Source organism: Chaetura pelagica, unplaced genomic scaffold, assembly GCF_000747805.2.
Source record: "Chaetura pelagica isolate M959 unplaced genomic scaffold, ChaPel_1.0 scaffold194, whole genome shotgun sequence".
NCBI lineage: Eukaryota > Metazoa > Chordata > Aves > Apodiformes > Apodidae > Chaetura > Chaetura pelagica.
Window position 1 is genome coordinate 658,185 of NW_009952877.1, and position 20,599 is coordinate 678,783.

Sequence of the window (20,599 nt, forward strand, 5' to 3'; positions counted from 1 at the left end):
TAATTTGGAAAGAAAATTTGGGAAGAAGGAATTGTTTTAAATATTTAAGAGCCAAAATGGCATTTCTTGCAAAATGTTGTTGCTGGGACCTTAGCAATGTGTGGAGAGACTAGGTAGCTTGAGGAGGGCAGGTGTGTGGATGAACAGGCGGAAGACCAATGTTTCTTGTGAAAGTGGGAATTCTGTCAAATTTACTGATGTATAAATCATTCACTAAAATGTAGTATCCCAATTCTGAATCTCAGTGTAATCTTTACTTCTTTTCTTTTTCCCCTACATTAAAGAGGAATTTCCAGTTTTTAAACCCAGTTAGCATCTTGTAACTGCCAATGACAGAATATATAGGGTCCCTTCATTTAACTACCTACTAATTTTCATAATGGGAATGCTCATCTGTTCCTGAAGACTGGGCATCTGTAACTTGCATGAAGTTGGGCAAACTTCCAAAATCTGCTTGTTGTTTGAGGAGATTCAGACTGGAGAATCCTTCTTTTTTTTTCCATCATGTGATTGTGAGGTGCCAGCAATGTTAGCCTGGTGCACACTGTGGAAGAAAGTATGCCGTGCAGTGTGCATCAGACCACCACTGTACACCAATGGAAAACAACTATGCTTCTCACATAGTTGCTTCACAGAATCACAGAATTGTTAAAGTTGGAAGGGACCTCTAGAGATCATCTAGTCCAGCTCCCCCGCTAAAACAGGATAGCCCGGCGCACATTAAACAGAACTGCATCCAGGCAGGTTTTGAATATCTCCAGAGAAGGGACCTCCAAAACCTCCTTGGGCAGCCTGTTACAGTGCTCTCTCACCCTCATAATACAGAAGTTTTTCCTCACATTTAAATGGAACTCCTATGTTGCAGCTTGTGCCCATTGCCCCTTGTCCTGTAACTGGGAACTACTGAAAAGAGTCTGGCTCCATCCTCCCTGCACTCACCCTTTAGATACTTATAGACATTAATAAAGTCTCCCCTCAGCCTTCTCCTCTCCAGGCTAAAGGGTCCCAGCTCTTTCAACCTCTCCTGGTAAGAGAGATGCTCCAATTCCCCTTTTCTCTCTTGAACTGGGGAGCCCGGAACTGGTTGCAGTAGGGACTAAGGATTTTTGATTCAGTGCTGCTGCTTTAGTCTTTGCAGATCAAAATAATGTTTCACATTAAATTACTGTAACCTGCTGTGGTATGCAGGAACCTTTAGAGATGCTCTTTCTGAGCTGATGAGACATGCTACAGTCATTTATAGAATCAGGAGAAAATGGTTATTCTTCCTTTAAAAATGAAGTGGTGGGTTATCTAAGGTGGGCAGTACTCCATTTTGTTACTGAATTAGTGGTTTAAGATCTTGGGTTACCATTACATCTGCAGATTCAGGGTTATCTTTGTGAAGGGAGGGAGGGAAGTATGAGGTTTTAAGTCTGTATCCAGAATTGTAACTAAGACCCATCTGTCCTAACTATGTTGAAATGAGGGATGACTTCTTCCCATGCCATATTCTGTCTCATTTAATTCAGTGGTGCAGAGTCCAGTTGGAGACCTGTGACTAGTGGTGTTCCCAAGGAGTCAGTATTGGGCCCAGTCTTATTCTACATCTTCATCAATGACCTGAATGAGGGGATAGAGTATATCCTCAGCAAGTTGGCTGATGATACGAAGCTGGGAGGACTGACTGATACAACTGAAGGCTGTGCAGCCATTTAGAGACATCTAGACAGACTGAAGAGCTGGGCAAGAGGAACCTCATGAGGTTCAGCAAGAATAAGTGTGGAGTCCTGTGCCTGGGGAGAAAAAACACCAGGCACCAATATAGATTAGGGGTTGACCTGCTAGAAAGCAGCCCCATGGAGAAGGAGCTTGGGGTCCTGATGGGCAAGTTATCCATGGGACAGCAATGTGCCCTTGTGGCCAAGAAAGCCAATAATACCTTGGGATGTGTTAAGAACAGTGTGACCAGCAGGCAAAGGGAGGTTCTGCTCCCCTCTACTTTGCCCTCATAAGACCACATCTGGAGTATTGTGTCCAGTTCTGGGCTCCCCAGTTCAAGAGGGACGGGGATACACTAGAAGGAGTCCAGTGGAGAGCTACCCACCTGGACAAGTTCCTGTGTGATGTACTCCAGGTGATCCTGCTCTGGCAGAGGGGTTGGACTAGAAGATATTTCAAGGTTCCTTCCAACCCCTAAGATTCTGTGATTAATCGAGAATGTACTACAAAGGTTTTTCAGAAATAGCTGACACTTTATTTCTTAAAGGCCTGCCAAATCATTTGATCCATTTCATGCATTGAACTTTTTTATAAGAAGGAGTTTAGCTCCACTTCAGAATTAGTTTCTGAAAATGTAATTCATACCTTATGCCTGGCTAAACTAATGTGTTCACTTGTATTTCTGGTGAGTGAACCCTTCCACTAACAGTAATGTAGAATTGCTGGCGTCTCTTATCCAGGCACCTGTAGATCACAAATTTTAGGCCAGATCTGGACCTTAGGCTTAGACAATAGCTCTGAATTCCAAGAAGCTGATCAAGATACTCTCTATCTGAGCTAATTAATGCTATCACTGAAAGAGACTGCATGTGTTGCATGGCATTAGTGTAAGCTGGGGGGAAGAATGTTGCCCTTTGAAAAAACCTTAAGGAAGGCTGGCCCAACATCATTTGTATGTTCTTTAGAGGTATGTTGAATCTTTTGTCTTTAATGGCAGTAGAAATAACTAATGAAGTTTATTAGATTATATATATTACCTTGTTAATAAGTATGAATGAAAAATCATGTGATGTGCACCAAAAAAACCTTAATCCTCTGATTTACCATCTAGATCTTAGTTTTGGTTACATATGAAATATTTCCTGGTACACTAGTAAATATGTTACCATGAGTTTTAAAAGAGCATTGTGGCACTGGAGTTGTGCTGGCCTTAATAATGAATCTTTAAGGAAAAGGATGGCATTGTCAGCATCATGTATTCAAATTTTAAAAATAGTTTTTTGAGGCACAAATTAGCAAAACCTTGTTCTAGAAATCTGTTTGAACAGGGCTAGTACTTACAGTTGATGAAAATGACTGTAACAGGGATGTACTGATGTACACCTGCAGATCTGGCCTAGAACATGCAGAGCTGAAGGCTTGTCATATGGGCCTCACTTAGGTGTTTTTCTTTCTGAAGGTTAACTTCACTCTCTTGTGAGCAAATATAATTATTCAAAATACAGTGAGTTTATTGTTATGTTGTAATCACTGAGATGATGTTGTGTTTACAGGCTTTTATCTAATTAACAGCTACTTTCCCATGTAAGACTAATTCAATAATCAAATGTCTGTGGAAACTGAAAGGGCTAAAATGCACCAATCTTGAGGTTATGAGCATGCCCTTTAACAGCCCAGAGAGCAGAGCCCAAAACTGAGCATCATGTTTTTTATGTGTACTCATTTCAGATCACTGGTTATTCACAACGTGTGGTGCCAGTGGACCCTATGGCCCCACACAAAGCCAATGCAACAATGCCTACAGGAACTCCAACCTCAGTGTGACTGTAGGAGCTGAAGGGATTCTCCAAGGCATTCAGATCTGGAGAGTACCAGCAACCAATACATACAGGTAAAGGAACCACCTCTGATTATCATGATATATCTTTGCATTTGAAACTTACCCAAGCTGCAGATACATTCTAGGTAAATGTGAAGTAGATTCAGGAGGTTGGACAGATCTGCTTGCATTTTACTTTTTTTTGATCCTGTGATTTCCAGCCTTTCCAGTTTCAGATTTGTTGTCTAGAAGATGGAACTTTCTGGTAAAAATGAGAAGAAAAAAAAGAAGCAACCAGCTGAGGCAGACAAACCATCAGCCAAAATGGTTACAAGCTGTGAGAGCTCTAAAGTAGCTGAAAATCAAGTGGTTTGATCTCCACAGGCCAAGGGACATACATATCCCATATGACATCTGTTGAATTTTGAAATCAGAATTTTTCCTATCCTTCACCTGGTATAGGAGGAACAATCATATGTCAGCATTTCTTATGGGGCAGTTTGCATCAAGCTCAGCTCAGTATCTTGATTTTTTTAAATCTAAGTGTGGTAAGTTATGCCTGTAAGCTTGGCTTACCACTGTAGAATTGATTTTGGAAGCTAACCACATATATGATAGGCTCTGTGATACTGAAGGTTCTAATACTTTAATCCTTCTGTGGAGTTATCTTCAGAGTTGATCAGATACGAGCTACTTAATCAGATTTTTACCAATAATTTTTTTCATTTTGCTCTTGCTGAAGAAAAAGTGCAATTGAAGTTTTGTTCACTGTATCTGAATGGTAACATCAAACCATTACATGCATCAGTTTGAAAGCAGAAGTGTCTGTTGAATCAATGAATGTCTGATGGTGGATTTTTTTATGCAATGTTCTCTATTGAAACCACTGATGGTATCATGGATATCAAAGCAGAACATTCCATTGAAGACTGAACAAATTTCAGTTAAAATATACTACCACCACCTTCCTTTTTTTATTTATTTATTTTATTATTGAAAAAGAATATTAATATTGACAATAGTTGTCAGTCTTTAGCAGGTCTACTGCAAAGCAGTTTTAAGAAACTGGCTAGGCAAGGCTATGCGCAAGTCCTGCCTGAGTGGCTATTACCACAAGGATTGATGGTAATGAAAAAAGCATTGGTGATATTTTACCCAGCTATCAAAAATGAATTGCCTGAGGTGAATAGAATTTTTCAGGACTGGCATTCAGTAAATATAATTATAAAGTATAGCCCAAAAGAAAGAGGCAATAAACTTGTAACATTGTCATTTCTTTAATATCACAACCCAAGAAGAACAAGATTTCCCATGCAACTATAGGCTGTTTTTTGCTACACTGTACAAACCACAGGTCCTTCAAGGAAGACCTATCTATTTAAGTCCTAACCAACTTTTAGGTTCTGTATAGAAAATAGACGTCTAATGTATTTGGTAACCTGCATATAAAAAAAAAAATTACGTTATCTTCTGCACCTTTTAAGGATATAATAGAGAACTTGATGCCTCCAGAAAGGAGGAGGTAATTGTGGACTTAAATTAAGATGACATCTTCCTGATTCTGGGCTGCTGTAGGGGCAGCACAATCCCCCAGTATAGCATAGCCCTAGGAAAATGTCAAGTTGCAATATCAATTCTAGGGCTTCCCAGAGTGTGGACCCACTGCCTGTATTTAGCTTTCCTCTGCAGGCCTACTGCACTGGTGGTTCTGTAAGTTAGCCTGATAGCCATCTCCAGTATTCCTGACCCAGAGATTAAATCCTCCAGCTGGCCGTTGGGCTCTTAAAAAAGCTGTTTTTATGCCACGTCTATGCATTTTATGCTGTGTAATGTAGAGCAGTGAGTTACATTCCTGATATTGCATAAGGATATTGATTATGTAAACATAAGGCAGAATATGTGTTACTAAAATGCAAACATGGAAAGCTCAACTTTGCACAGAACTCAGCTAGCAAAAGCTAACCACACCCAGAAAACCCTACCATCTATGAAAGTCTGGGCAGGCTGCCACATGTGGTACGAAGCTTCATTTGAAGAGTGGCATCCTACATCTTCCAGGGCTGATACAGACAAAATCATCTTGTTAGCTCTCATGGGTCTGCACATTGCATAACAATATAGGTAGGCAATATAAAAGAGTATTTTTCTTTTTTTTTCTTTTTTTCTTTCTTTCTTTCTTTCTTTCTTTCTTTCTTTCTTTCTTTCTTTCTTTCTTTCTTTCTTTCTTTCTTTCTTTCTTTCTTTCTTTCTTTCTTTCTTTCTTTCATTTTAAGAATTCAGAAGGTCTTGTCACTCCATATCTAGGCCTAAGATCAAGTATGAAGAAATTATAATAACAACAACAGCAGCAACAACAGCATGTTACCATCCATTATCTGAATTCTTTCAATTTTTAAAGCACGGGTCTTCATTCTGTTTTGCTGAGTGACCCAGTTGTCGCCAGTTCTACTGTCATTTCTTTTCTCTGGTCCCTTCTTGTGAGGTAGCACAAGAACACAGCACAGGACACAAGAAAATGTCCCTCTAAGTTGGCCAGCCAACTGCATTTTCTCATACTCTAAGAAATAGCTCCAATGTTTCCCTTGACCTGTCTACCTAGAGGTAGATTTTTTTTCTCCAGCCTTGACTTGCATAGCCAGTGCTCTGTGCTCATCCTGAAGACAGTTTTCTTTTTCAGTTCCTGTAAGTATAGAAATAAAAGAAAAGGAGAAAGACAGTGGAAGGTATTCCATATTCTGCTTATATGTACTTGGGGTGGTCTGAATCCTTTTTCAGAGCCAATATAGCTAAATGGATTCACTCTGTGAAAAAAAAGACTTGTGCTAAAGGAAGAGGATCCTGCTAAAACTTGTAGTCAAGACAACCCATCTGTTTAAATAGTGAATAAGAAATTACTGTCACTTGAGTCTACTGGGTTTTATTTGTCTTCAGTCTTCGAATGAGGCTAAAATAGGTTCTCCCAAACTTTCTGACATCATTGTTTGCAAGCAAGATCTATTCCTACACAGAAAAAATATGGTGCACAATTGCGGATTATTAGTCATTCCAGCTTACTATGCCTGATAGTGCACCTCATTAGCTGTTACAAAATTCTACAGCACATCAACTTAGTCTTCCTGCAGCATATGTTCAGGGTAGCCCAGTGCTGTGTCCATCACTTTTTATGCTGGCTTCAGTGCAGCCTTACTGAAGAATGATTACTTTGGTTATCAGCAGTGCCATGAATATAATCATGCCACATTGTGAGGATCTAATGTGTTTTATGAGGCACATGATGCTTCATAGTTGCTTTGACATCAGAACTGCTCCATTCTGGCTGTCTTGGAGCAGCATCATAAGGTGAGTTCCTCATGGTGATCATTAAGGCAAGTGTTGCTGGCTGAAAGTGATCTGGCTGCCTAGCCTGTTCAGGGTGCTCACACTTGATGGGCACTGCTGATTTATTCTGCTTGTAGCCTGTTTGCATGCATGACTGTGCTGGGCAGAGACCAACCAGGTGCTAAAGCAAAGCACCTGTACTGTAACTGATAGGAAGCCAAGGGGAAGTTTTGTGTTCTCAGCCCTCCAGTTACTGTTCACATGCTCCAGGTTGAATTTTGGTCTTATGGAAATAGCTGCAAAGCTGTTAATGTCAGTGGAGAATCACCTGCTTGTTTCAGATCTAAACTGAGCTTCCTGTACCAGCACTCACTCACTCAGGCAGTTGAGTAGCCCTGACTTTTGTTGCAGCAGAGATGTGTTTGATCATGATTTTTATAAAGTGCTATAGAATCCTTTGATAAAAGCTGCTTCAACTATGTAAATTGTTTAAATTCTTGAAAAAGGAGGGGGAAGGAGCGCAGCAATACAGTGGTACAGCCAAGTCTTTGGGTACATCGACAACAGTAAGGATCTCTGAAACTTGACTCTTGAATTATAAGTCCCAGAGCCTTAATTGAGACTGCAGCAGCCTTTGTAGGCTTTGTTTTTTGATTTATTTAGAGTGTCAGGTTTTCAGGGCACAGTCCTGTGGCACAACATACCATCCAGGTGTGCAGAACAGTCAGTGCTGAAAAGTGTTTTTTCCTACCTTCCACCTGTTTGGGACAACTCAGGTGCCAGGCTCTCATTTTTCTTTTCCCTGCAGCATCTCAGGCTATGGAGCTGCTGGTGGGAAAGGAGGGAAGAATACCATGGTGCGGTCCCATGGTGTGTCTGTGCTGGGAATTTTTGACCTCCAGAAGGACGATACTTTGTACATCTTGGTGGGACAGCAAGGAGAAGATGCTTGTCCTAGTGTAAGTGGTTGCCCTTTCTGCTTTGACTTAATCTCTTCAATAAACCCACAGAATTTTGTCTGTTTACAGAGAAAATGGTTGTCCTTGAGGTGTTTTGGGTTATAAGGTTCAAGGGATAGCTACAGTTTTTCAAGGAGTGCATTAGTGTGAAAAGATGAAGTTGCACATTACTATGCTCTCTTCCTATTCAACATTCAGGCCTCACTGATAATACAATGCACATTCCTGATTGATCTGTGTATGTCAGAGCAGCTGAGTGCATTTTCAGAGAGAAAAGACAACCCTGCCTTCCTTTTCTCTGGAGATCAGTCTTCAAGGCTGACTTCACAGGGCTTTGTCTTTGCTCCACTGTTGAGCCCAGCCCTGCCATTATCATAGTACTCTGCAACGCTGGAGACACCCACCTTACAGGGCCTGTTTGGTCATTCTTTGCATGGGAACGGGAGACACAGATTAATCACTGCTGGGTCAATCCCAGTTTTTGTATTACTAATCAGTCACTGCTGCAAATGCCTTGACAGAAAGCTGCAGCTTTCTTTGTGAGCGTGTTCATCTATTAATTCTTTACTATTGTTTGGAGGATGAGGTAATAGGAAATCCCTGTGGAGGAAACTAAGCATTATCTGATGAAATTTCACTTGTAGTTTTGAGTTGGACATTTAAATGCTGTTCATTTCTTAACTGTTAGTGGCTGGCATCCAAGAGATGAAAGCTTAGCATTCTGTTACTGCAAGGAAAGGTTGAAAGATGTAGACAAGAAAGAGGGCTTCTCAAGGCTGGATGCTAAAGTATATAATGTTAAAACAGGAATTATGCATATCTACAAACAAACTGTTAATATGAAGACTCTTTGAAATGAGAAATGCCTTAAATCAAACTTTCATCTAACGTCTATAATTAGGATATTCCAGCAGAGTGTAATATATGGACTCATTAAATTGCAGGCCACTGTAATCTTAGAATTTATGGAGTGCTAATGTAATTCTTTAATTGAGGTGAAGAGATTGCATTGACTTGTAGGAGGGACTTCTACTAGATTGGATTGTAATCTGTTATGTCTTTGCTATGAAGGATTTTTTTTTTTTTAAATTCAATTGTAATCTAGTGGTGCCTTTGGGTCATTGATTTTGTCATTTTATTAATCATGTCCACCCAACTCCATATCAATTAAGCAAAGGGAAGACTAGAGAAAGAAGATTGTTTAGTTCCATAGGCAAGTCTACACATGCAAAATGGATGCAATTCATTCTCCAGCACAACCTAGGACACATTTTGTGGTCAACAGAATAATTTGTAACTTGAGGATGTTTTAGTCAGCCTGCTCTTCCAAAAGAAGATAGGTACATGAAAACAGAAAGAACTGGAGGTTAATCCTGCTGCAATAATTATTTGTGCATTTTTCCTTTAAATTGTTGTTGACTTAGTGAGTTCAGTGTGCACAAGAGAGTGTTACTGAGATGAAACATATGATGTCAAATAAGCTAGAAGCAAAGCTTATAACTTAAAAATACTCACAACAGAGTCCTGTTTGTCATGCACTTTAGTGCTCCAAATTAAAATCATAGCAACAGTCACCTCTTTCAGTTCATAATCTGAAAGGATTTATAAATAATGGTTTAATGTTGTATCTGAAATCAGTGAATTCAGTGATAGGCTAATAAGGTTCATTATATTTGGTGCTAGCTGGTGGAGAGGAAAAAATGGTGAGTAAGAAATAGGACGACTTTTTAATGAGGTATTTTCTTTAACATCAGGTCAATATTGCAATTAAAGGTGGGACTACAGCTATTTTGGTAAGCTTCGAACTAGCTAGTGCTAGTAGTCACAGTAAAATTTCTGCTACAGCATAAGCATTAGATCAACAACAAAACATAATGTAAGTCTAGATAATTATTAGGTGATCAGTCTATGCTGAGCTCATTGCCAATGTCAATGCTTTGACTACCTGGGTTAAAGCTAGCTCTGGTACATCTACATGAGCCACAAATATCGCTCTTAGTTCTGGATAGATGCCCACTGGCTGTGGGGCCCCAACCGGTGGTGGAAGAGGAGTTAAGCAGCTTTGGTTGACTCTACATCTCTGCCATTTGGCTGTTGCATAACATGAGGCAAGTGACATAATCATCGAGTTATTCTCTTCCCCTACTCGTGAAATACAGATATAGTTAATGCTGGGAAGTATTTGCAGTAAATTCTGCCACATCTTATATGTTAAAAGTTTATGGAGCTGTTTTACATGGTAATAGACATCCGCACTGACCGTGCTTTAGAAGAATTCCATTAAAATGGCAACAAATTCTTCTGATGAAGGTTGGAGCAAAGAAGTGAGATTATTCTAGAAGAGCATTCACTTGCTTCTGCTTATGTAGTTTCATCAGGACAATGTATTGGTTTGGGAGGGTGAAGGTGAAGGGTCACACACAGAATCATACAGAATTGTCATGGTTGGAAAGGCCTCTGAGATCACTGAGTCCAACCATCAACACCAAAAAAATCACACCCCACCAAAAAACACCCACAAAAAACCCCCACAACCTTGGCTACTAGAGTACTGAAGTGCCACATTTACATGTTTCTTGAATACTTCCAAGGATAGTGACTCAACCACCTCCCTGGGTGGGCTATTCCAGTGCCTGAACACTATTTCAGTGTAGAAATTCTTCCTAATAGCCAATCTAAACCTCCCCTGCTGCAACATCTGGCCGTTTCCTTGAGGTCTTTGTTTGTGCAAGGACACAGTGATTTCTTACCAGAATTCAGACCTCGTCTTCTGTTTGCAGACTAATGAAGTTATACAGAAAGTCTGCATTGGAGAGAACAACGTGATTGAAGAAGAGATACGTGTGAACACAAGTGTCAGTGAATGGGCAGGAGGAGGTGGAGGCGGGGGAGGTGCTACTTACATATTTAAGGTATGGAAAGAGTCTCTGTGCACCATCAAGCATGAACACATCCTGCCACTTGCCTTTAGTATCACAGCCTTAAATATATAAGAATCCTTTATACACCTCTGGGGAAGGATCCACAAAGTGAGCTCCACGTATTCTTAATTTCCAGTCAATAGCAGTAGTGAGTTGAGTTGGCCCTTCACATTTCTTAGAACTGCTATGCAGTATAGCCACACTTGCTTCAGTGGCTTGGAGTTTCCTTTGGAAACATAATCACAGAATCACAGAATTATTGAGGCTGGAAAAGACCGCTGAGATCATCAAGTCCAACCTAGTTTGAATGTTTTTCAATGCCACCTGCGGTGTTGAAGTATAATTCTATAGTAAAGGGTAAAGTCTACAGGACTTTATTCAGATCTGTCACTGTAGAATGTTTGAATTCAGCTGTGCATTTGGCCTCTGTGGTGCAGTGACAGGAAAAGTTGAAGATAAACGTGTTTTCTGTCAGGAACTCTATAGCAAGGGACAACTGATCTTTTCTGTCATGTATTAGCTGAGACAGTATTCATTCCAAACACTGGTTTCAGGAATTAACAAGATGTTAAGATCACCTAGCTTCTACATAATTCTGCATGCTCAATTTCCATTGTAGCCGTCCTTTATCAGTGGAGACGCTGTATTGCACTATATAGAGCAGTGCCACTTAGCTGTTTTCATTTGATGAAAGTCATCACACAGTAACATTACACACTTTCTAAGAGTCATAAACACTGTACAATTCACAGAGCTGCTGATGCCACTGTTCTCTCTTGCAGAACTTTGTAGGACTAGTGCTTTAATTAATTAATCTTGTATGTGAGAACATAAATACTGCTATGGTAATTTATAGTGCTGAGTGTCCTCCATGCCTGCTTAGTGCAACATGTAGTAACTAGCATATGATTGAACTTCCATTTGCATGTCTGACTCAGTTTGAGCACTGCCTTTATTTCTGAATTTGCTAAGATGGAGAATGGAGAACCAGTCCCCTTGATAATTGCAGCAGGAGGCGGTGGCAGGGCCTACAGGGCCAAAACAGATACATTTCATCCAGAAAGGCTGGAGAATGATTCCTCTGTTCCAGGGTTGAATGGAAATTCAGGAGCTGCAGGTAAGGAAAGTTTATTCTTTTTAAGAAAACCTTTGTGAATTTGTGGTGCTCCCAGATTCCTCCTCATAAGGAGGTGAGGTGAAATTCATAAAAACACAGATCAGGGCAACGTAGAAGTGTAAGATATGCATATAGGATGTAACCACAGTGTAGAATAGGTGGCCTAAATAAGGGTATCAGAGATGGCATAGCCACAGCAATGGCAGCATTCTCCCAAAGTGCTGTAGTACTCATGAGTAAAGTTGTTTGGTTTTTTATGTGGAAGTTCGCAGTGCCGGTGTGGCCTTCCCGCTCCCTGCACTGTTTAGTGATGGGTAAACATACAGTTTCCCTGGCTTATGCAGAAAGAGCATAATTGCACCCTTGCTAGAAGTCTCTGCGAAGAGACCTTGGACTGAACAAGTAGAAGAGCTGAGTGAGGCTGGGACATGTTTTCACATTCCTTTCAATAAATTCCTTTTGTTCCATTTCAGAACTGACATCGGGTTTTTTTCAAAAGTATTTTTTGCAAAGAGAAGAAGGGTCTGCAAGCCAGAAACAAGCAATTGGGAAGAAGGCAGAGATATCTTTTTAAGTTTTCCATAGAAAATATTTGTCCATGTATGGTAGGTGAAGAGAGGTGCAGTTGATTAATGTGGTAAAAAGCCCTACAGAAAGGTTGCTGTAGCAGTGTGTAGCAAAGACATCCTCTTTTCTAATCAAGGCATGAGATTCTTACTTTCAGCTGAGGTGCATTGAAGAAGTGTTTGTTCTGCAGATCCCTGCAGTATTTTTCACACAAAAATAACCCCTTCCTGCCCCTTTTCTTTTAACTGCAGGTGGTGGAGGTGGCTGGAATGATAACACTTCATTCCTGTGGTCAGGAAAATCCTTGCTGGAAGGTGCTACTGGAGGAAGATCCTGCCCCCAGGCCATGAAGAAGTGGGGGTGGGAGACAAGAGGGGGTTTCGGAGGGGGTGGAGGGGGGTGCTCCTCAGGTGGAGGAGGCGGAGGATACATAGGTAAAGTGGCTTCATGTTCAAGGTGTCCCTTCCCCTCCTTTAGTGATCATGACCAGCAAAATGCTGATAGATAACTCAACTGTAGCTAGCGTATTTGACTGTTACGTACTAGTATATTTGTGTGTTACCTTTTTAGCTCTAGGTGAATGTATGACATTTAGGTTTTGAGCAAACAGCCAGAAGTCAGTCTCCCAGCTGTAATCCTGGCTTTGCACTCTATAAAATCTGCCATCAAGGTCCTGCTGTGATTCTTGAGCCTTTTGATTTGGGGTTATAGTGCTGAAGAAAGGGCAGCCACAGGCTACGTGCTCCCACTACCAGCACCTGTGTTTTGAGGACTTTGGTCCTGGAGATTGGCAGCCAGGCTATGAAGCAAGGGAAAAGATGCAGCTTCTCCTATCCTGTCCTGCTATGGATGGGCCTTGGTCCTGTGCAGATGGTCTCTAGGGGCAGAGGCTCAGGCTGCCAACCAGGATCTCTCTTAATAACAACAATGATGTTGACTTCAGTCAACAAGGAGCTAATTTCATGTGCTGCGGGTCTCAGGACAGCTGTCAGATGGCATTATGTTGATTATATCTGTTGTGGGCCAGATTCAAGATCTCTACTAACTCATAATCTCCTGGGCTGCATAATTTCTTCAGCCATCTGCACTGTGGTGGAGTTTTTAACCCCTGGTTCTCCACAGCTTAAGTCAACTCCATGATAGACTAGAAATCCTGAGAAGAAATAATGATTTTAAATTATTAAGTGCATGTTTTGTACTGTTGTTACTGTGTAATGATTCTTTTTCCAACAGAACACCTCACATGAAATAATTTTAATTTCACTGAAGATGGTTAAAGTGGAAAAGCTATTTTTGGGTCTGGTGGGGGAATCTTTGCATGCTTGTGGTACAGGATGTAAGGCCTGTACTATGCTTCTCATATGTTCCATGTATTGCCTATACTTTTCTCCTAATGTGTTCTATATGGCCAAGCACAAACCAGCAACTCATCAATTCCTTCAGCCCCCACTCCTGGTGGACCATCCTGCTTTCACGGTGCAAAGGAGAGGAGGAATATCTGATAATTTATTCCCTTTGCTGACAAAGTACATACTGTAATCTGCAAGGATACTGATCTTACCTCTTGAGTTCTGGTGTCTTCCAGTCTCTTGGCCACATTAATATTAAGGGCTTATATGTTTTCACAGCATCCAAATGGTTAAAGATGAAGTTTGTGGATTAAGGTGTACCTTTGTTTGCAACGGACTGCCTAAAACAGAGCTAAGAAATTGATTGTCATAACCTGCTGCTATTAAATTAAAGTTGTAGAGATTAGAGACCAATGGCTTATGCCACAACTCAGCAAGTGTTCCCTATATGTTAAATACTTTTATTTATTCCCTTTTCTAATTTGGATGCCTCCCTAAATATATTGAAGTAATGCATGTTGCAATGTTTATCTGTATTTTAGTGCTAATGAGCCTCAGTCTGTTAAGGTAACTTCTGGTTTGATGTAGGTGGCAATGCTGCAGTGGACAATGACCCAGAGATGGATGGCCAGGATGGTGTGTCCTTTATTAATCCAATTGGTACTTTATACACTCCAGCACTTAAAGGTATTAATGTTGGTCAGAAGTCTTCTAGTGGGTTTCTTTCAAGTTAAGGATAGTTTTCACCTCCAGGACACTGGAGCCTTCGGGTACAGCTTAATGTTGTTATGAACATGAAGAGACAGAAAGACAGCATAATAAAGTCCAATGAAGAATAAACACCAGTAGTAGGAAAAAAGCAGGTGGAGATAACATCAAGGCTATCAGAAAACACTTCTCAAAAATATAGTCTACCAGTCTATAGAATAATGTTGGCCAAATAAAGTGGTAACAGAATGGCCTAATTCAGATAATTTAGAAAAGAAGCAGGCACATTTGTTCCTTAGAGAATCCTTCAGCAAAGTATCTAGGTTGAACCAGGGAGTTTCTAGACAAAACAGTGTAGTGCTTCCCAGCAGTGTGGGAGAGTGATAAATACTGCCACTCCAGCCTGTATTTGCCTAGAAGTCTTAAATGTGTTTGTGATCTGTTAAAAAAATACAAAAATATATGTTTACTTTAAAAAATCACATTTGCTTTAGAACAGCCAGAAGTATTTTCAAATACAAATGGACTTGGGTGTGACAGATTCAGACAGAAAGTTTAAAAACATTGCAGTGTTTGATCTCAGAGGGAGCAGAAGCCAGGAAAGAGAACGTTAAGTCTCACAGAGGCAACCTCCTTGCCAACCTGTTAGGATTGCCTACTCAAGAAAGCAAACACACCTCAACTGCAGTGGGGCTAATTTAGCTGGATGTTATTTTTCACATGAGAAAAGAACAGGAGCCATGAAAGGCAGGGAGAAATGAGTTTTTTTAATGGGGCTCACCCTGCCCCACCTGGCAATTGAGACTACTATGTCCCCTGTTTCTGTCAGTGCCTGAGAGAACAATATGAATGATCTTTACAGTGATTAACTCAGCTTCTTTCATCCATTCCCTAGTGACAGAGGGGCATGGAGAGGTGGATATTAGGTTGCATCTTAACTGCAGTCACTGTGAAATGGACGAGTGCCGTGTTGATCTTGAGACTCAAAAGATCATTTGCTTTTGTGAGCCAGGCACAGAGCTGGCTGAGGATGGTGTGTCTTGCATAGGTAAGTAAATGTATGGGTTAGTATGTGAAACAGAAATGTGTTGTGAAAATCTATAGTTTGGACTGTAAGACATCCTGAAAGTGTTATCTGGTCTGTTTCTCAAAACTGGCTTCTACTGAAGGTTAGCTTCTTTCCTGTTCATATATGCTACTGTTATTTTGCTAGGATATAGAGTCACTGGTGTTGAGGCTTTACAATATATGCTTGGCAGCACTGAGGAGAGTCAATTTTAAATCTTGTGGTGATGTTCACGTTCTTCTCTGAAATCATGAAAGTTTGCTAATCTTAACATCTAGGTTCATCCTCTTAAGAACTAAAAAAATATACAAGGTGAAGGAGAATATAATTCCTGTGGATTTGGACATGTAAGGTGCATGTGGAGAATCTAAGAAATTCTGTGTGAGAGATCTCTGAGGAAAACTGAAGACGATGCCTGTACTTGCCTTACTTGAAAAATCAAGTGCTCAGAGCCCCATTGGTAGATTTCCTTCATATTCTTGCCCAGCAATTAACTCCAGGGTTTCAGGATCATGCTCTCAGCTTTGTCACTTGCATGTGAAAGTTGTGGTGTATTTCTATATTCCCAACTGTAAAAAGGGTAAAAAGCATTGTCATTTTGCCAGGCTGAAGTAAACGTTAATAGATGAATGCCTGGTGGTCCCAAGTGAGGATGCAGCTATGGAATACTTACTGTTACCAGGTTTTTCTGCCTGGATTAGATGCATTTAGGAGATGATACATTGCAGTCATCCTTCTGCTTTTGCTGTGATTTGGCATTGATAGCAGCACTTTAACCCTATCAATGTAATGTTCTTTCCACCTCCCCAACCTGCCCCTGCTTTTTATGGTCTTTTTTTCATACCCACGGAGGACACATGTTAATTTGTTGATAGCAAACCATCTGTTTTCATCGCTTGATATTAATTGAGGCAAGTGAAATAATGAAGTATTAAAGGTCATCAATCCTGAAAACTGATCACACGAGAGGTTGCTCCTACACTGCAGGAGCATCAGATGAGTAAATAGAAGGAGGAGCAGAAAAAGATGTCTACAAAAATGTGGATGCCAGAAGATCATTTCAGACAAGTAATTCCTTCTTCTGCCTCTGTTACAGCTGAACCTATGGTTCACCTCCCTCTCTCCTTGGTCTTGTCTGTAGTTACTTCCGCATTGGTGGCTGCTTTAATTTTGGCTTTTTCAGGAATCATGATAGGTGAGTGTTTGTCTGCAAAAGGTATTTTCATATAAGGGCTGGATCTGAGCCAGGGATAATTGGGCCCTGGGAGGCAAAAGGATTCAGGTTTTTAGCTACTGCTCTATTTAAGGACACCTTCCTACACACATGCCTTAACTTCAGATTTAAGTAGTTCTTTCTAACCACAATGATCAATCTGAGGAGGTTTCAGCTACTGACTGCATGTAAAAAGAGACATGATTGCATGTATTGTAGTGTAAAGCTGCCAGAACACAGCTGTCACTGGTTCTGTGAGAGCTGTTGGTGCATCATGCCTGAAAGTAAGCTCCTTTGTTTGTGTGCCTAGATACAGATTTAGCATATTAATGTATGGTATTTAAACTTGAAATTCTCATGTAGGTTCCCCTTTTACAGACTGCTACTTATTAGGTGTTGGGGTATTTTTGTCATCTTTATTTGAAATTTTAAAAGGTATTGTTCACCCTTTCATTTTCTTATTTTAAACAATTTGCTCACCTGCATTTGATGGCAAGTGGAATAGATTTGAATCAATGAAAAGCAATCTGGGATTCAAACCACAGCTCTGCCATTTTCCTTTGTCCACAGTGCATATAGTCTGGAGGAGGGATGTAGCCAGAGCAGCAAATGGCACCTATTAAATTAGATTTGTGCAGTTGTTTCAGTTTTAAAAATTTCAGGAGTTATCAGTTATGCACATGTGGTCCTACATGTATGATTTCTGGCCTGACAGTAGACCTTTAAAATTACTAATTACTTCTCTGGGAATGGAAGAGTAATCCTCTTTCCATCCAACTAGCCTATCATTGCCATCTCAGGGAAGAGCAGCAATTAAAAAAAAATCAAAGCAAAAGCAATGAGGAGGAAAATGGAAGACAGGAAGGGTTTGTGGATAGGTCATTACATCCATCTGCCTTTTCCAGTGCATGTTTATCCCTGAAATTCTTCCCCTGAGCAACATCTGCTGGAGAAGATGCAATAGCTATTATTATCACAGTCTGAGCTCAATCCAGCTCCCACATAAATCGATATTAAGGGTAACAGTGATTTAACCTGCTCATGATTGGTGTCTTGTTTTGAAAAAAAATACTGCAATATTAATTACTATTTCAAGGAATATCCACAGGATGTTTTTTTTCAAGGTGTGATTTCTAATGATGCTTCAGAAATATCAGTGATTCAAGAAATATAAAGCTACCATAAACTGATTTCAAGTTTAGTCCATCTCTAGTCTTTAAAAACAGGAAGTTTTGCAAAATGAGCTAGTTTTATGTACAGTGTGTTATTCTGAAGTAACAGTTTAGTATATCAGATTTAGTCACTTCTACGTGGTTTAGGAACGTTGGTTATACCTCCACTCTCTCAAGTTTGGAACTGGACTCATACTTGGAAGGTTCAGTTAAACGAAATAGAAAAAACAAAAACCTCAGAACTCTGAAATCGTATATGTCTGCAAGTGAAATTCATTTTACTTCTTCCAAACAGTTAATGAGCAAGCCTATTTCTTCATAAGTTGTGTAAATCAAAAGTTCTGAATAACTTCAGATTCCATTTTCTATCTGTATCTATTTGATGTACAGAATTATGACAGTGTCATTAGCTGGTTTTGAAATTTGACCACACAGAAAATTTCAGTGAGATGTGCTGCTCAGCTGCTGTCCTGTTTCAAAGTCAATCTGTGTCTCTGGTTTACTATGTTTTCCATATTTAGTATATCGTCGGAAGCACCAGGAGCTACAAGCCATGCAAATGGAGTTACAGAGCCCAGAATATAAACTGAGCAAGCTGCGAACCTCCACTATCATGACAGACTACAATCCCAACTACTGCTTTGCAGGAAAGACCACATCCATTAGTGACCTTAAGGAAGTGCCTCGAAAAAACATCTCTCTCATCCGGTAAATTCATCTTTGCCTTCCCCATGCTTCACACTACACACTCACATATACTTGACTATCTTATGCTGATGTGAACTCATGTCTTCCTGCTGGCACATGAAACTGCTCATGCACTTTTTGACTCATGCCCCTTTATCAAGAAAGATGTAAAGCTGCAGTAGTTAGGCTTGTTTGGAGGGGACTAGACTTTGGCAGTCTCCTTAACCTTTCACAGGAGCAGTGTTAATCTTCTGGGATTATGAGAGGAACTGAAGGGTCAGCACCAGTAATTCAGACATATCTTTTGCAGACTGTGCAATGAACGGCCCATTTCCATTACTAACGGATGAACTGTTGGGAAGGCTGAGGCTTGTAGGAGGCTCTTTTAAAGCCTTTGATGGGATCTTTGGTAAAGATGATGACATCCTTCAGTATAATAGCAGGAAAAGCAATGGTTTTGAGGCAGTGAAGCAATAATAAGAGGACAGGAATATGAAGCCAGCAAGATAATCATGTCTAGATCAGAACTTGAGGAAATTTCTAAATAGTCTCCTAAGAGGAACTTGAAAATTCAGAGTTCTTTCCCACCTTGCTTTACTGCAGGACACAATGCATGCCACTTGTGAATGTGACATTACCCTGCTACCATGCAATTTTACACAAAAATCAAGTAAGTGGAAGCAAAAGAGCTTGGAAGAGACTAGGGACCTTACAGTGCTAAAACAGATGATGCTCAGAGCAGTCTGATGTTTTGCTGTCTCTTATGTCGTCACCCCTTAACTGCATGTCTTGCTAGTCTGCATCTGGAAGTTTCCAGTGTACCCTGTGCTGCTGCTGCCTTTGTCACTTGCACTCTGAAAGGATTTTTTAAAAGTCCAAGCTGCAGAGAGCAGAGGGTATCACTAGGAATTGATAAGGGCAGAGAAGATGGTCTTTTTGGGAGGAGGGTGAGTTATCAGCTGTAAAGGTCTGTTTCATACCCTCAATTTGTAATAAGTTGCTCAGGCATAACCAAGATTAGTGTCTCAAGCTGATACCTACAAAAATGTTGTTTAAAAAAGTGAGTCACAGGCAACACACTGTCACTGTGCTTTCACTGCCTAGACTGGTCTTTATCCTGGCAAAATTACAGACGGAGCTTATGCAACAACAAAGCAGATTGTCCTTAGCAGCACATATTTGAATGGGCCGGAGGGAAGCAGCCCATGTAAAAAACAGTTCACAGATAGCTCAGAGAGTAGAATCCGTGCAGCTCTCAGACCAGACCTGGAAAGTGTGTGTTGTAGAGAAGAGCCTTATTGGGAGCCTTTTACTTGGAACAAGATGCAGGCACGTCTCTCAGAGACTTGAACTACTACCACCCAATGTGTAGCCCCATTCTTTGCCAGGGTTCACTGTGTTGCTATGACATTCCAGCTATGCAAGATAGCTATTGTTGTACCAGTTGACTTAACATGAAGCAAGTGAACACTGAATAATAAGCAGATATGCAAAATCTGTATCTCAAGAACATAGGATAGGATCTGTTGTGTGATCATTTTAATTTTTTTTTTCTTGTACCTTATTCAAAATAAAACTGTAAATTTCATAATATGATCAGTGCCAGAAAAAATTGTCAGCACAAATTCCTAGAGCCAAGTGCTATACAAAGCACTATCCTTACCATTTACTGGCTAAGGTGCTTACCTGGAATCACAAAATAAATCAGGAAATGGTACTTGGTTCAGAATTCAGGTCCTTTAAGAACTTCTCAGTGCACCCTAGTTTCTTGTTGAGTGCTTTCTTTCATGGTGATGCATAAACATTATGGGAGCTGTTAATGTGTTCAGGGTGTGGAAACACCAAGACTTATGACCTACCTTTATTTATGTGTTTTGGAGCACCCACCACTGACACCAAGGCCATGGAAGAATGCTGTCCATTACACATAGCAGTACCAGCAGCCTGATTTCACTGGGGACTTTCACTTTTGAGGATTTCTTTCCCTGCCAGTTCAGTACAC

At 40.4% G+C, this 20,599-nt stretch overlaps 1 protein-coding gene across 1 annotated transcript in view; it reads left to right on the forward strand.

The window, feature by feature from the left end:
• ALK (anaplastic lymphoma receptor tyrosine kinase) overlaps positions 1–20,599 on the forward strand; it is a 330,133-nt gene that overhangs the window by 292,880 nt on the left and 16,654 nt on the right. The window contains exons 11-19 of the mRNA XM_009995276.1: positions 3,430–3,592; positions 7,647–7,797; positions 10,578–10,709; positions 11,691–11,835; positions 12,654–12,836; positions 14,340–14,438; positions 15,355–15,507; positions 16,595–16,720; positions 18,432–18,618. Of these exons, the coding sequence (XP_009993578.1) occupies positions 3,430–3,592; positions 7,647–7,797; positions 10,578–10,709; positions 11,691–11,835; positions 12,654–12,836; positions 14,340–14,438; positions 15,355–15,507; positions 16,595–16,720; positions 18,432–18,618 (1,339 nt within the window). The remainder of the gene's footprint in view (positions 1–3,429; positions 3,593–7,646; positions 7,798–10,577; positions 10,710–11,690; positions 11,836–12,653; positions 12,837–14,339; positions 14,439–15,354; positions 15,508–16,594; positions 16,721–18,431; positions 18,619–20,599) is intronic.